The sequence below is a fragment of the Siniperca chuatsi genome, linkage group LG16, assembly GCF_020085105.1.
Source record: "Siniperca chuatsi isolate FFG_IHB_CAS linkage group LG16, ASM2008510v1, whole genome shotgun sequence".
NCBI classification, from domain to species: domain Eukaryota; kingdom Metazoa; phylum Chordata; class Actinopteri; order Centrarchiformes; family Sinipercidae; genus Siniperca; species Siniperca chuatsi.
Genome location: NC_058057.1, coordinates 16,075,848 through 16,093,430, shown reverse-complemented (window position 1 = coordinate 16,093,430; position 17,583 = coordinate 16,075,848). Strand labels below are relative to the sequence as shown.

Sequence of the window (17,583 nt, the reverse complement as noted above, 5' to 3'; positions counted from 1 at the left end):
CATTCTGCATTTCTTCTTGCAGTTTCAGGGTTCCACAGTTCTCTTACCTGTACAAATTCATAAAATCATGAATATGTTATTGTATATTAATGGGTATTTCTAAATATTTATTAGTCTAGAGAATTGACAAAGCATTTGATTTAAATAATAGAAGGTCATTAAAAAGCATTACACAGACTATGTCTTTCAAACTTGCTCCTTTTGGGGGGAAAAAGTCACTGTAGAGCCCTGAATGTATGCTCTTTTAATCCATAGAACTTTCTTTAACAACATGTGTCTGATCAGTTTTCCTGTAACTACATATAGTAATTCTTCCTGATATCATCAAATGTCTCCTGCAATCTATCAACTTTCACTCATCATTTTCATATGCATATGTAATGTGGCGATGTATTGGTCAGTTAAGTAAATGGGTGGGTAATGATGATATTGAGTCAGTGATCCCCATAATGCAAAACAAAAATCATTGACACACAGCTTTAGGTTTGATGGCATGTTTTATTTACAGTATTTGGAAACGCCATTTGTGTATCTCAAATCGGTCTAATATTACTCATTATATTTTACTATAAACAGTGAATTGATTTTTATAATATTTTTCTCAGTTTGGTTAAGTTTATTACAGTCTACACAGTGTTCTTACTATATTTCAGTGTATAAAACACATCATAGTAGACAGAATTTTAACATAACTTGCCACTGAACAGTCCAATAATGCATCTACCAACCAGAAGTCACTGACAGAAAGGTCACTTTTATTACTAAATAGCCACACATTCTCAGCTTGTATTGCATTTTTAATTTTGAAGGGTGTTTTTATAGAAGGTCAGCAGACCTCATTCTGCTCTGATTTCATGTCAGAAAATTAACAAAGTAATTAAAGTAAATATAGTATCTCTTGAAACTGTCATATAACTAAATTTATTATAATCCCTTGTACTTGATTAGCCATAGCAAACACCAGTATGCATAACTTTGCGTTGAGATATTTCATGACATTCCATCAATTGAACAACTTTCTGTCATCCCACCATTTAAACTCTTTGGCAAGCCACACTATGTTGCACCCATCCATTTCATCCGTCCATTTTGCTCTGTAAGCCAGAGGATAAATGGTAAGTTGCCTCAGCCTTTTGTTCTAATGTTTCTGAACTATCCCGTCCAGATATCTTTATTTGGGATTGCTACTATGACAACAACATATCAGCCAGTTTGTCATGAGTCAAAGAGCTTATCTTATCCCAGTAGCACTCCACCCCTTCTTTATAAACATTTCTCTGCTTTTTACTGTGGTTTACAGATAAGCCTTAAACAATAAGAATGCAACGTTTATATGAGTAGATTTTTCTTCTAAATTACTTGAACATGTGTGAACATGTTTTCCAATGATGCACACACATGATCCAGAGTATTTGTGTATTCTGTCATAGATATTGTTTCCTCTCCTTCTTCATAGCAGTTTTCTCTACCTTTGCCAAAATCTGCAGCTATCAAAAGAAACATAAATAAAGGGAAACAGTGTGGACGAATGGCAGCCAAATCATCAAAATGTATCAAATGCAGTTTGTTAATATGGATCAGATTTTTTATATTTATGGAGGCATGGTTGTAGCAAGCTGAAGAGTGACCTATTCTTCTTTTCATTTTGCAGGTAAGAGCAGAAAGGCTTCCCGTTCCAGTCGTTCTTCAGCAGGCCTCCAGTCTCCAGACTACCCCACCCTGCCCATGACCCTTTCAACAGAGGCTCTGCAGCAGAACAGCAAGAACCAGCGCACAAAGTTCCCAAAAAGCTTATTCATCAAACCCTCCCTGAAGGGCTTCAACCTGCTGGGGCTGCGCAAAGCCCAAAGACAGTCCTCCTTCCCAGCCAGTCGCAGCTGTGAGGACCTGGATGGACCCCCACAGCCCACTGTACCCTGGAAACGCTCCCACTCTCTGGGAGATCTGCACTGGGAGCAGAACTTTGAGCAGAAGGATCTGGGTGTGGAGCTTAAACTCATCAAGGAAGGACCCAAATCAGGCAACGGTAGCCCTAACAAGGTCTGTAGAGATGAGGGTTCCCCAGCTCGGAATGGGACTCCAACACTGAGCCCAAAAGGTAGGGCTGACAGACCACCCGTGCCCTCAGAGCTTCCTCTCCGTCTCCCTTGTCGCATGACCCAGCCCCCCAACCCTCCAGAGCCCCTTTCCAGTCCTACTCCAAGTACCCCTGAGTATAATGCAAGTGGGGAGAGGGTCATCCGGACTCACCCCAAAAAGCCTCCAGTCCCTCCTCCCGTTCCAGCTAAGAAGTCAAAGGAAAGACTAGCCAACGGCCTACGTCACCCCCCTCTCTCCCTGCCCTCCTCGCCATCTCCCACTCCCTCCCCTACTCACTCCCTCACCCGCTCTCACCCCAGTAGCCCTATAATCCGCAGCCCCAGCCCCAGTGCCCCTGCTCTGCCTGCCAAGACCCCAAGCACCCCCGCCAGCCCCTGTGCCACCTCATCCGCCTCATCCATGGGCGAGGAGTCAGGCACTCCACCAGCAGTGCAGCCTCCGTGGCTCTCAGATCTGGGGGGCAAGGTGGCTGTTGCAAGGAAGGTTTCCCATGCCAAGATGAGTCCTGACCTGCTCACCCTCCTGGAACAACGGCTGGAGGCTGAGGGCATCGATCTTACGGAGGAGCCCTACTCTGACAAGGTTAGCAGAGTATTAATCTAAAAACGAGATGGAAAAAATCGCCTCAAGTTGGGTTACAAATTACATTTGGTATGGCTTTAGGTTGTGTTGCAGATCGGTACAAACACAGATGCACCATTTGTATTCAGTTGATACATCCTTATACACTCAAATGGATGCTGGACATATGACATCCCATTGAATGTACAAAAACTTCCAAACTTGATTCTTTCAGTAATGGATCATTCTGAACTTTTTGTACCCGCTTATTTAAGTTTTTGTGCTGATAATTAAAATAAACATACATACACTAAGGTATAGAGATGAGGTGAGGAATTCTAATTAAAATCCACATCTTAGCCAACACAACAAAAACACATGAAGTCATATGTCTATGGTTAATGTGAAAATGGGGCTCTAAGACACCTCTGGGCTATACTTGTCTGGTGTCAGGCTCTTTTCGTTTAGCATTGTAACATGCCCAACTTAATTCTGTCATAATTTGACTGCAAGTTGGATCCACATTACTCTGTGTGAAGGCCAACAACATCAGCAGCTTTCTTTGGAACTTGTTTAGTTTAAAAATAGAGAGTAATAGAGACAAAAGTTAGAGTGGGATTTTTTTGTGTGTGCAGATGCCTTTGTGTATGCAAGTGCATTTGTGAGTGAGGGTGTGTGTGTGTGTATGCACAATCATAAATACACTGCCTGGAGCTGAGGCAAAGACTGTGGGCTGAGTCTCACTATGATGCGGTTCAGACTGTTAAGTTTATGAGCTGAATCTTACTGAAGGCAGACGAGGTTATAAAACCCTCTGCCACTCGCCAGACCCCAGGCTGGGCCCCTTTAACATGGTGGAGCCCCCGACACTAGCAGGAAAACAACACACACACAAACACACAGAGGCACCAAGGGATGAGGTGCGAAATATTGCGTTAGACCACAGCACAGCTCCGCTGGATTCCTATTAGTCAGAAGTGGATTGGCAGAGACATGAGAAGCACACTGCTGCTGTAGTAGCAACATGTAGGGTTTGAGCCTGCACAAGCATAAATGTAGTCATTGGTGTTAAAGGTCATACAGGTTAAAAATGTTGATAACGTTTTGAAAAGCATCATTTGGCCTTTGTGTCAAACATCAGTTCTTTGAGTACCAACTTAAATGTGTCTGTAGCATTGAGTATCTAAAACAGTCAAGTATTAAAAGTTGGCATCAAATGCTTGGTTTGAATATTTTTAAATGACTCCTTTATAAAATATTTGCTGATATAAATGAGGAAATAAGCAGACTTTAAAATCTTTAGACAATGTTTTATGTAGGCAAAGTTTGTGTAAGGCCGATTAAACATTAAACACTGCACTGAGAAGTTTTTTTGGAAAATGTTTTAGAATATGTTTGTTAGAAAAACATGTTTATATTCCTAAAACTAAGCTATCAAAAAAATATCAGTGGTAAAGGTACCGTATGTAAGATATTATATTGGCATGGGTATTTTCAAACAATATCCAGCCCAATGCACAATAAGAGAGAGTAAAATCTAATTATTGTCTTCAAACTTGTTAATTGTTGGCTGCCTAAAGGCATCTGGTCCCATATAATACTGGCAGTGCAAAAGGTATTCTCCATCCCTTTCTCTGGAAAGATCAGTTCCTCCATCCACCCACCCTTTCATCCTCAAAAGACCTATGGTCCAGTCTGGCCAACCAAAACTAGGCCTTGCTGGAAACCTGCCATCACTCCAGGTGTCTACACAAAGAGAGAGAGAACAAGAAAACATGTTCAAAAGGTTCAGCAGAGTTTCCTGCTCTGCTTTATCCCCCACATAGTCACTGCTCATAAAATTCTTAAACATTTTGACATCCTGTATCTTCCTCTCTTTCCTCTTCTCTCATCCTAATCTGTTTGCCTTTTAATGCAAAACAAGATAAAAGTAAATGTTAATAGCAGAAATAGACATACAGAACATGATCTAGCATGTACTTTCAGTGTAAGTGAAAATATGTATGGATGAGGGTATTGGTGATGTACTGTATACACTGACCTGAGTTTCTTCAGAGTTTAGTTGTAGTGTCTATCTTCTAGTGTGTTTGTCTTCATATTTCTCTGACTCCCTTTAGAATTGTGCTCATTACCTTGCCAGAAGATAGGCAAGTAATTTGACACCATTAGTCTGCTTGATTTATTCATGAACAACCAGATCTGACTCTTCATAATGACCGTAATAAGTCAAAATCCACTCCTCTCTGACGCATTCAAATGTCTGACATATTGTCCTCTTCTTTTGAAAACATAGATTTATGTTCATTTATGTGGTTTAAATGTATTCCTCGTTCAATATAGTCATGTCTAAAGTCTCTCTCTTCCCTTCTCTCCTCCAGCATGGCCGGTGTGGCATCCCCCAACCGCTGGTGCAGCGTTACTCCGAGGACTTGGAGCAGCCTGTCAAGGAGGTGGCCTCTATCATGGACCAGCTTCGAGTCAAAGAACTCCGTAAACAACACCGTATGGCTGTAAGGCAAAAACACTGATTTTCCTGAGAACTTCATATCAACGGAGACAATGTTGGAGCAAATTTTGGAGTTATAGAGCTAGATAAATGCTTAGTGGGGCAATGCTTAGAAAGTAACAATGCAGGCTGGAAAATAGGCCAGTTGTGACAGTAATTTCCTGTACATAAGGCTGGCGCCATCATTGAGGAGTAGTGATTATTATGCTTGCTTAAATATCTAACAAGCTGGGTAAATGTGGAGATAGACTTTTGTCTATGTATTATTATTATTATTATTATTATTATAAGTAGCCTAAAAGTGACTGAAGACTTAATAATGTTTATCTTTACCCCATAAATAACTTTATATGATGTGGCAAAAAAAGCTGGCGTTCAGGAACACAGCTTGCATTGCCAGAGTTGCCTGAAATTTTAAAACCTCAACTGTTTTGTCAGCATAAATCTCTCTGTATATTCATTAACGTGACAACATCAGAGGAGCTACTGTAACTAATGCCTTTTTACCCCACTCAGATCCCTTCTGGAGGTTTGACAGAGATGTGCCGGAAGCCTCTGCCCTCAGGTAACATCAGCACGGTCTCTGATTGGCTCACCTCCATCGGCCTGCCCATGTACACCACATCTCTGGCGGCGGCAGGAATTGACACGCTGAGTCGTGTGGCCTTGTTAACAGAGAGCAGTGTGTGGGAAGCGGGGGTGCGGGATGAAAGACACGTCCGCAGGCTGGTCAGCAAGGCACGATTGGTCAATGCACATGGAGATGTGCAGTCTTAACCATGTTGGTGGAGTCATATAAAATAACAGGTATCAACTCACTGGTCAGTACTATCTCATTTAAACATGGTCAGTAGGTGGCCAAAGGCAAATTCACAGGACTCGACGATCACCGAGTGACCACAGCACTACAGTACTTCCTGTCTCGCACGTGTCAAAATACTCAAGTGAGCCACCCTGCTCTCTGATTTTTCTCTCTTTATCACTCTGTCTTTTCTCAAATGTTTACGGCATTGAAGAGTTTCTCGTAACAGCCAAGACAAGATCTCAATTGCCTTTTTAAAAAAGACTGTAGACTCACTCTGTGGGATGGCTTCCATTCTGAAGACACCCCCAAAGTCTTAAAATAAAGACTTGGATCTGCCTTGAAGGAAGATTGCACACTCTTTTGTAGGATGGATGTTTTTTAAATACAGAAAAGACAGTTTACTTCCTGAATATTTCATAAGTGCTTCATTTTCATCTTTTGTGGCAAGGCAACATTATCTGAGGGTCTTTTTAAGGAATTAGCTTGGCCAAAGTGATTTACTTCTCATTCAGCATTTCATTCCCACTAATAGGTTCATAATGACAATGACAGAATTCACTTAATATCTGGACTTTTAATCAACTAAATACATACACCAAACTATGATTAACTGGTGGTTTTGAGATGGCTTATTTTGTATAATGTTTCTGTATTATAGCATAACGCATATCTGAATTTTAAAATGATTTATATGTTAAAATTTGTGTTTGCCTTTTGAATGTTGCAGCCTTATTTTGAGTCCAGCTCTCAGTCATTGCTAAACTGAAACAGCTGACATCACACCTTTATATTTCATATTATACTGTATGTCCTATTTCACTGCATATCTTGGATGCACACCCTGCTCCGATGTGAGTACAAGTCTTACAGAAAGCTCTGTTTTACTTCAGTAATCACAATCAGCTTTCACAGCAACAATACATTCCCCTGTGTATCCAAGCACATATTAAGTTGCCTTACCATTATGAATGAATAGCTTCATCAAATAGAACATATGTATAGTATTGACTATACCATGACTAAGGCTGAACTGTGCTAAAGGTGCAAGCCTTTTTGTGCTGAATGTGTCCAACTCTGAGAAATAATTGAGATTTTATGAACACACTTTCATTCAATCAGATCATTTCATTGATGCACATGGATGTGGACCACAAAACATGCCTCTGATGGATTGTGTTTTCTATACTTGTGAAGCCCAGATTATAAACCACAAAACCACACGGACGACACAGACGTCGTCCCATGTTTAACATCCCTTTAACATCCCAACTCATTCACTGTACATGTTCCATGCAGAGTGTTGTGGGACAAGCAAGGGAGGAGAAAATAAAAATGTTCCAAAGACACAGTTGACATCTGGGCTGTCATATCTGGAATTTATTGGACTGTCTACACTTTGGTTACAGTGATGAGGAATTTGATTTACACCTTGGGACTTTTTAAACACATTATACTGTAGCTATAATCAGTGCTGGTCTGAAATTCTTAATTGAACTTTTGCCAAACACAGAGGATAGATGGTAAAACCAGTTACATCAGGTGAAAAGCAGACCTCCAAGGTCAGCATACACTATGACACTAAATAGTCTTGCAAATCAGGGAAATACTGCATCGGGTAAGCCTGTTACAAAAACTATGGGCCAAAAACTGAACTGAAAACAACCAGAAACTCATTTCATTTGCGCACATTGCATGAAATGGAGTTTTTTAAAAATCCTCTTTTGTTTTTTTCCTCTTATTTCTAACAGTAAAGTTCTATCATTCATAGTCTGAACTGAAGATTTATTCCATGGATTCCATATTTAAAAATTTGACCAAGTGTTATTGCATTAGAGGATTTTTTTTTTGCAGTGGGCATTTCATAGATAGATGTTTGATGCCTTTTTTCTCTTCAATCAAAGTGGTGCTCTGAGAATGCGAGGGTGGGAGTCATTAATAAAAAAAGTGTTTTGTAAAGAATGAAAATACTGACACTGTAAATGCACTTTAGAGGGTAAATCTAGCTGTTTAATAGGCAAAATTGGCTACATTTTGTTCACAGGTCCATAAATGGACATTTGTTGTCAGGTATTGTAAAGGTTTTCAATGGGTTATGCTGGTATTTTATTTTAGTATTGAATTCCCAATGCCAATTTTAATAACCATTCACGGGTTAACCTGTTCCAGTTATTTGCTTCCAGTTTGTTGTTGCAGTCTTACAAAGATAAATTCTTAATTACATATATGAAATGCTTAGCAGAAGTTGCACATTCTATATATGTAATTGATATTTAAATAACTTATTTTTGCTTTTTTTCATATCAACTGTAATTAGCTGTACTATATGAATAGCAATACCTTCCTGCATAATGCATATTGCTTTAGCCAGTGAGGAACTACAGTATGTATTGTAAAATATGTGTACAAATTATTTTATTTGGTTTTCATCTACCTAATGATTGTCCATACAGATTTGCTTGTGTATTGAAACAACAAAAGTAATGTCCATAGCTATTTGTCATTCTGAAATATAATAAAAACTGTTTCTTGCCATACACTAGCCTTTTGATTGTCGCTATGCGCGTACACACACACACAGTCATGGAAAGACGTGGCATGGCCTACTGGCTCTTTTCATCGATGTGGTTAACTGTGACACTGGACATTGGCATGTTGATAACTTTCTTAATAACATTTTGAAATTAAAAATGAAAAAGTGCGGATGGGCAACAAAGGAATAATAACACTATACTTGATTTGATTAAAACCTGCCTGTCAATGCATGTCATTATTTTATTCATAAATGTAAGAAAAAGAAAAGAAGCTGATATTAATTTTCTAGGGTTTGGTCAAAAGGAAAAAGTAGACAACAATTGTGTGATCTTACTGGGATGTGTACCAGACAGTATCTCTGAATAACTCCTGTATGTAATATACTGTCTGAGGTTCAGTTGGCGGTTGGAGCTCTGAAACCAAGGAGCTTTAAAACATTGTCTTGTTGCGTCTGGCTTGTAATGCCTCATTTAGAAAACTAGACACATCTGCTCAGGACCAAGACAGCAGAGTTCAACTGACTGTCTGGCTGTTGTTGCAGCGCAGCTGTTGTAAAGGAAACCATGCAGAGATTTTCCAATCATATTCATGTCAAGAAGCCCCAATAGACTGCATCTGAGATGGTTTTACTTGCACAACTTCCATCTCAGCCAGTGTTTCGTATTGTTCTGCGTGGAAACAGACACAACTGAACAAGCATTTCCTTCAAGGAGAATGAGAGCAAATCCTGATTAGTGTGTCTCTGTTTGCTAGTTGCTAGTACATATATATATACAAAAAAGGAGCCACGGTACAATAATTTTCCTTCATGCAGCTGTAATAAGCAGTTAGCTTCCAGTTCACGACTCTGTCTTCCACAGATACAATTACTCATCCAATTTAAAATATCTCAGGAAGAAAAGGCTAGACCTTACTGCAATGAAGACTTTCTGCCCCCGTGTTTCTTCCCATTATTCTGAACCACTTTCCTCGCATGTCTTGTATACAATCAATTGTGAGAATTACCTCAAATTCTGCCAGGGATCACAGTATTTCACAATTTTGATTTGACTTTTATATGACTGGATCAAAGTATGCTTTATCATTACAGAACATGAAAAATGTGACACAAAGCACATATTCACAGGACAGTGAGAATAGCCATTATGATACTGAAGATTTCTTACCAATAAACTATAATGAGTGTGATACTTTTATCGACCCTGATAGGGAAATTCTCTTTCCACTTGTTTCCCTCCAGAAAGGTTGGGAGTCACTTAAGTAGTTCCTCTGAAAGTTTGTGGTGTGCGTGAAGTCTGACTCCTAAAGTTTACTTTACTTTAGTCCCCCTGCACAGATTCCTATTGATTCTTATTATGGTAGGGTAAACTCAATTAAGGGGCCTCTTAGTCTTAAGCCGGTGCGCCTTAGTGCAGACACAGTGGGCCTTGTTCAAATGTGCAATGGTCGTGCCAAAATGAGGTTCATTTGTCTCGGTCTCTTGCTATTTTCCAAATATTATTTACTCTAACATGACTTTACCAGTGTACACAAAACCTCAAGTAACCATTTTACAAACAACAAACTCAGAGCAACTTCACTTGAATTCCAGTCCCAGGATATAATAACTAATTTATACTGTAGACCTGACACAACCTGAGGTGTCATGGTGCTGATTTTTGAACAGCTAAAAACTGAATGACACATCTGGGCTTATTACATTTTAAACATTTGTCCTGGTTGTCCCATCTGTGTGGAAATTGTGTGGGCTTCCTCCAGATGTTCTAGTTTTCTTTCCCAGTCCAAAGAAAAGGTGTCATGCCACCAGAAATGATTTGGTTTAAATCCCACGGTCAGTAGTTCTGATGAGACTAAACCTGATTTAGAGCAGTGACCCTCCTGACATCCATATCGTCGTTCTGTGTAATAAACTCTTGTGCTGCATGGGAGATTGGGCTGGCAGGGCTATAAACCTATAATGCTTTCACACTTATTGTGCCTAGCTTGCAAAATACAGTACTGTACTATTTAAAATTCATTTACCTGTGGAAAAACCAAGCCAATGGGCCCTCAACTGAATTATTGTGCTCTTCTTTACTACCTTTAGTCTTTTAAGCCAAATTGTTTTTCACAGCCGTTGTTGCTCCCTTGACTACAGTAGCTGTCACCAGTAAAAGTACATCAGCCTCTTGGTGAGATGTTGAATGACTGTAGTCACCTCCTAAGTGCAGGTGTAGTATAATGGTGGGTTCTGAGGGTGGGTGGAAAGACACATGACATAAGGCTCAGTGGAAGGTCCTTACAGCTGGCCTGAGGGGAAAGAGAAAGTTTGAAACACACACACACACATACATAAGAAGTGAACATATACTCATCACACCAGTTTCTTTTCAAAATACATCAAACATCTACACCCTTATCCTAAAGTGGTGATAACACACCTCGTTATTATGAATAATAACTAGTTTACACAAGGAGTAGGGCGCTGTGATGTTTCTATTAAAGATGAATGTTTTGTCTGTTGGCATTTTAATACCTATGATCTCTCAAAATCATTAATAAATCATAAAATTGGTTGCTTTGGTAAAGGCCAGGGCTACCACTCTCTCGCACCTATTGAAATTAAAATTGTAGATTCACAGCTGACTTAAAACTCTTTCCACAGACCTCCTGTCAGTCTCTGTATAGGCTGTCACAAATCAAACTCGTTTCAATGAATACCCACCGACTACGTGTAAGGCCCCCTCTCTCCCTGAACACTGGGTGACGCTGTTTTACGCACTGCAATCCAAACCAAATGCTGTGTGAGGTGGAAGTTTTTCCTCTTTCCACGTTCAGTAATCTGACACCCAAAAGAGTCAGCGCAGAAGGATGGACCCTTAACTCGACTGGAAGGACGGAAGGAAGCAACAGTCATCCAACGAGCGCAAACGAGAGGGAACGAGCAGAAGCGAAACGCTGTGCGCAAAAAAAACAACCCCGTGGCTGCGGCAGTGGAGGAGAGCTGGGTGCCTGCGCGTCTCCAAAATAACTGGCTGTCCGCCTCAAATGATCTCAAAGCGACAAGTTTCACTTTCCACAGGCGGATGGGTGACTTTCCTCGGCGCTTTGTGAGGAGGAGATGATGAAGAATTTCAGCAGCAGTCCCCTTCACACCAACAACCAGACTTCCAACCACATCAAAGAGCGAAACAACAGAAAGTACAATTTACTCTCTGCTGTACCGTTGCGATTTTCCTTGCGAGGTTATGGATTCTGCATGGCTACGCTGTTCTTCTTCTGTTTCGGCTCCCTTTTTTACCAGTTGAACGGAGGACCCCCTAAAATCCTGCTGGACATCCGACAGTATCTCGGTAAGAACTTTTCATTTTCCTCTGCTGGCTGAAGCGCGTCATCATCAAAGAGATTCTTTTGAATAAAGGTTGCACTGAGTGTCTAGACGCCCTGCTTTGATTAGACGTGTAAATTACAGTTTATCCAAAATGAAAAGTGAATTAATGAGGCTTGCACCTCTCATTCAGCGCTGGATTATGAAATTCACCGGAGGCCACATTATCCCCTCGACCCCATTCACCTCGGAGGAGTTATCTTGGTGTCCTCTGATCATTCATAATCTGTAAACCATCAGAGTGGCTATATATCAAGTTACTGCGGACTGACACACAGTAAGTACACACATAGTAAGAGTGTGGGTGCTGACATTTGAATGTGCACAACCAATATTATATTACTCCGATCTCAGAAAGTTTCCCCCATGTAAAATTAAAATTCTAATTATTCACCTGAGGAATACGCTCACCTTTGTGCCTTTTGAATATCAGTTCTGACTTGTCGGAGAGTGAATGGGATCTGTTATGGTAACAAGAACTTAGCAACTCTTAAGAGTAATACAGTATGTAGATGATGACTGACACCTCTTCTTGTACAGCCAGCTGGTGCGCTCCAGCCGCACAGCGCTCATTACGCACGACTGGCACTGGTGGAACAAGGTGCAATATTGTTTTTAAAGCTGAATTTATGCTGGCGTTTTGAGACATGATGCCTTAGGCATGATGTTTCTATAATTGATACAGTGAAAAGCATGTGGAGTTGTTTATTCTAAGATATAAGTTGCCAATTGTTTCCATATCAAAGAGCGATGTTGCCCATTTAAAATATTATTTTCTGAAGGGAACGCTTAAATTGATCTCGTTGTCTTTTGGATATGACTTGGCACTGCTATATTACTGTCTATATTGGGTGATAACAGGAGGACAGAAGAAAAGACCTATGACAAAAAGAGCCCCAAGTGTGGCTACACCTGCATGGGTGTCTGTGCTGACTGTCAGTCTTTAGGATAGGATGTATCAAGAGTCAAAAACAGTCAAGTATTTGGTTGTGGGTTTATATGTGCTACTGATACTCTACACAAAGGTGATTTCTTATCAATATGTCTGTCACTGCTACAGATTGGGCTGCAGCTGGAAAGTGTGTGTGTGTGTGTTGACAGGAGGTTGTGTTCCTACCTATTTCTCACTGAGGGCTTGAGGCCTTTATGATGTGATAAACATCTGGAACAGTATGAGAGTCACTCAGCAAGTCAGCCACTAATCCCGTGGGTCAGATTGGTTTCCTGTAGACACACACCTAAAACTCTTAACACGCGCAAGCATGCACACACACGGCTGCACACTGCAGCTGCCCAATATTGACAAGAAATCATTTGGATTTCATTTGGTCCAGTGTTGCTAAACATAAAGGCGTTTCTTACATGTAGTTTTTGCAGCACATGAAAAAATATCCCAAAAAGGTTGTGCTGACCAAATTAAAAGCCAGTTTTATAGCTTAATTTGGGTATCATGGAGAGCGTTAATACTTTTCCTCTAAAATACAACTTGATTGCCTGAGCAGACACTATATGCACTACACACACGGAGGCAGCGTTCACTCTGATGAAACTTTGCAGCCTAATTTGATTTAGAAATTGGAACAGTTGAAGTTTATTTTATGTTAGAGTAATTGCACAAAGTTAATGCACCACAGTCAGCTGTAATGTCTCTTACACTCCCTTTCTCACTAAGGAACACTCTGCTTCTGAGAAGTGCTCTATAACACACACATACAAGCTTACATTATCAGCTGAATCTCTCCGACATACAGGATTAAACAGATGTGTGTACTATTAGCACAGATAAACTCACAAACACGCCAACAAACAGACTTACATTTCAAAACCCCAACAAAGTCAAATATATTTTTTGCATGGTCATAATCCACCAGCACTCAAACATATGAGGACCATGAGGGCAAGGAATTAGAAGATGAATGAGTGTCTGGGCCCACCTGCATGACATGATCTTCACTGCAGCTCTGCACAGAGACCCTGAGGGCCTGAGCCTTGTCAAACACTGACTCTTCTATACTCTATTGACTTCAGGAGGGGGGGAGGGGGGGGGGGGGGGGGTTCCCTTATGTAACAGTGACACAAACACACTGTAGCACCTCCGCTGGGATCTGGATGAGTAATCGTCTCTGCTCATTATGATGCTGGGGCAAGGAGAAAGAGCTTTGTTCCAGAATCAGATGGCTGCAAGTTGAAAGATCTGACATTGTGTTAAAGTGATTGGTAAGTCGAATTTCATTAATGAAATAATACATTTCAAGTAACTTTTTTCAAGTTTGAGGGGGAAAAAAACTTTTTGTGGTGGATTCTGAAGAGTTCTGATGTTGGGTGGGAGAAGGGAAGGAGAGGAAAGAACGTAGGTAGATAGGCTTCTGATGTGGTCTGCTCATTACCCTCATTCTGAAGAAACCTGTGCACTTAAAGGAGAGAACAGAGAGATCTGGGAGAAAGAAGGGAAGGCGCAGAGCTTGCTGTGCAGAATATTCTTGTGATTTGGTGACAAAATGGCCTGCGCTGGTGCTTTGAAAGAAAGTTTGGAGGAAAGTTATTTTTCGAAAAGAACTTAATGTTCCACAGTTTCTCTTTCTCACCTTCACCCCTGTCAGTTACAGACACTCTCTGTCTCTCTCAGTCTTCATTCCACTTTTTCTGTCTCGGTGTCATAGATCAATGAGTGGAGCGGCTTGCCGGGTGAGTCAGGAACTGAACTCCAACAAACTGTATAGAGGAAACTCCTTACCCCGCCGACTGGAATTAATGAGAAAATAAAGAGGATATTCAGCATTAATAATCCTCCAATGTATGTATACTGTATGTGTGTGATGGGCAGGCGACCAGCCTCTTATAAGCATCCAGTCATTAGCTGATTTATTTAACTTAAGCTGACTTGTGTTACTTTTGGCTGCACTGTGCCAAGATGAAAGTGAGGATTCCTGGTGGGGTAAGCGAATGTGAGTGTGTATGGGAAAGAGAGTAGTAGGTTGATTTTGTGCGAGTGTGTGTTAGGCGTGTGTGTTTCTCTCAGTCAGACGCACTGTAGAGGGAACAGACCCTGTTTTGTTTGGGCCGGCGGGGAGGTTGGTGTTTGAGGATGTCACTCAACGTATAGCAGCTGTAACTGAAACGTACAGACCTTTAGACCTGGATCGACAGTCTGCTCGCCACTGTGTGTTCCCGGTCATCGACTCTCTCTCTCACACTTTCTCAATCTCTCTTTCTCTCTCTCACACACACACACACACACACACACACACACACACACACACACACACACACACACACACACATACGTACTGATATTACCTCAACCAATCCAGCTACTTTGCCAAAAAGCCTTCATTTGAGTGATGTGTCTGTGTTGCAAAAGTGTGTGTGTGTCTCGATGTGTGAATGCACAATCACACCTGACTGTGCAGCAGTGATTCCCCCAGACGTTTGACTTGGCTGAGCTGGAAGGTCTCTGACTGAAACATGATTAAATTCTTTTTATTTTTAGAAAGGTGGACAGCTCGTTTCACCACTGTAGGCCACCCTGACTGTTCACAGGTCAGGGAAACACCGGTGTGAAGGTGAAACTGTGCTGAATGAGTGAATTAACTGTAACTTAGTAGTCAGTTTTGTATCTGTTTATAGAAGCAACTGTCTCCATTTCTGGTTAAAATGCAACATATAACAGAAATATGAGAAAAAATATGGAGGATTTAGCAAAGACTGGACCCTGCCAGAATTTGAAGCCATGAAGCCTGTGCTTGGCTCTTTCTCTCTCCATTCACATACCACACATATATTTCTGCAGAAACATTTCAAATACTAGTTGACTCTCAGTATTGTCATGATCTCAGGGAATGTGAATGCGCTGATGGGAAAATGAGTTTTGCTGCTCTTTGATATTGCACGCCATCCGCTTGTAGCTCCTTGGAGCCGAGGGAGCAAAACAGAGAGAAGGATCTAGAGTTTTTCTCTGTTCTCTCAAATCTTCCAGTCATTGAGATGGATCCTTCAGGATTAGCCAGCATACACAGTGCGCTGAATTCATAGACATGTGAATAAATGTAAAGTACTTTTTAAAACTCTTGAGTACATAGGTCTTCCTCTATGTTTGTGTGTTGTTACAGTTCCCTATCCCCCATAAATCATAAACACTGAACAAACTTAGTGCGACAGTCTCTCACTAAATTGCTCTGCTTCTCAAAAGAACTCTGTGACCTTAAAACACTCACCCACATAAATTTAACTTGCCAGAAACTGGCTGGTGAAGTGTTCGAGTTGTAGACTGCAGGGCGGTATTAGGGATTAGACAGGTATGTGTGGACACAGAAGAAGCTTCAGGATATCTCTCCTCCCTCCAGTTTCTGTCTTATTTACAGCATTGCAGGCCAGGAAGTGGGTGAAAGCAAACTGTTGAAGTGAATTCAAATTAAGTTTAGTTTGGCTGGTGACCACTTGGTAGAAGCAGTGCTACAAATAAACTTTACATGTATATAAAGAATAAGAGAGAGAAGATGGAGAGGGAATTGATGCAGAGAGGGAAAGTGAAAGGTTTCCTGCTGTGAGAAGGCCAAGAAGGGACGTGCAAACCTCCAGCTTGAAGAGGGAAGTATAAACACAGTATACTTCACTCATGCTGTACCTGACCTCTGACAGACGGACTCAAATATACAGACAATACAAACATACAGTAAGTGTTGCACTTTGTTAATTACAAGTGTTGATTGGATAGAGACTGACATCTTTGACCTTGAACTCTTCAACACTGCTAGACCCATTAGTGGGACCATTAATACAAATGTGCATGTTGTGCAGACAAGCTTGAATACACACAACTTTATTTTTAAATTCTCATCAAAATCCCAAAGTTTTTAAATATGTCATGCAGAACCATGGGAATGTACAGAAAATGCAGAATATTCTCATCTTTTGTGCTGGTGCAGTCATAAAAACACAGGGTGTGAAGTTCATTCAATCAATGAAACATACGTGTAATATTGTCATAAAGTGTGGATGTTCGAACTATATAGCAACTTGTTCTGAGGAAATGTACGAGTAAAATCATGTTTTCATGTTGTGTAAGACAAAAAACGTCCTTGAATGCAAAAGCTCTGGTGTTGTAAGAGTTATGCTGACATAATCTTGATTAAGTGAATTTTCTTATCTATGTTACGTGTTTGCATATCTTGCACACAGAGCTGTCTGTTAACTATTTCTGTCCAGATACGATGCCTATACGTGCTGCAAATTAGGGTAGACATGCAGACGTTGTCTATTATCCAGCACACATAACAATAGCTAACTTTAATTAAGACTTTGCCTCTGTGTATTCCTGCACAGAAACTTCTTCAACAATGTCTCACATGACTATATCATCATATCTTTTTAAATATGTATCTGCAATGGCCTCCTGTACAACCACAGAATTCCAAACTTACACTCTTGGGAGCTGCCGGACACAGTCACAGTGTCCAAAGCCTTGATGTTAAATGCCTCGCTTAAGGGCAGGATCCCAATCACAAGGGGAGAATGCTCCTTATCCACTGTTTCCCTGTCTTTGTTTAGCATTTTGAACCGGAGACCTTTAAATGACAAACCTGTTCCACTAACCTTAAGTCTGACCTGCTGCCCTCATTTGCTTAAATGTGGTTAAAACACAAACATATTTGGTCACATACGTATTTTATACCCGTGCACACAGACACACATGCTGTAGTGAGGAAACTGACA

General features: G+C 40.7%; 2 protein-coding genes across 12 annotated transcripts in view; both read left to right on the top strand.

The window, feature by feature from the left end:
* Positions 1-8,506, top strand: part of sash1a (SAM and SH3 domain containing 1a) — a 233,329-nt gene extending 224,823 nt beyond the window's left edge. For all 10 annotated transcript variants that reach the window (XM_044168074.1, XM_044168077.1, XM_044168071.1 and 7 more), the window contains 3 exons: positions 1,652-2,682; positions 5,040-5,171; positions 5,684-8,506. In XM_044168074.1, the coding sequence (XP_044024009.1) occupies positions 1,652-2,682; positions 5,040-5,171; positions 5,684-5,944 (1,424 nt within the window). In that variant the 3' untranslated portion in view covers positions 5,945-8,506. The remainder of the gene's footprint in view (positions 1-1,651; positions 2,683-5,039; positions 5,172-5,683) is intronic.
* A 2,867-nt stretch (positions 8,507-11,373) lies between these two features.
* usta (uronyl 2-sulfotransferase a) overlaps positions 11,374-17,583 on the top strand; it is a 53,342-nt gene continuing 47,132 nt past the window's right edge. The window contains exon 1 of one of the 2 annotated variants that reach the window (XM_044168083.1): positions 11,374-11,836. In XM_044168083.1, coding sequence (XP_044024018.1) covers positions 11,605-11,836 — 232 coding nt within the window. In that variant the 5' untranslated portion in view covers positions 11,374-11,604. The remainder of the gene's footprint in view (positions 11,837-17,583) is intronic. The other variant, XM_044168084.1, reaches the window with a different exon arrangement.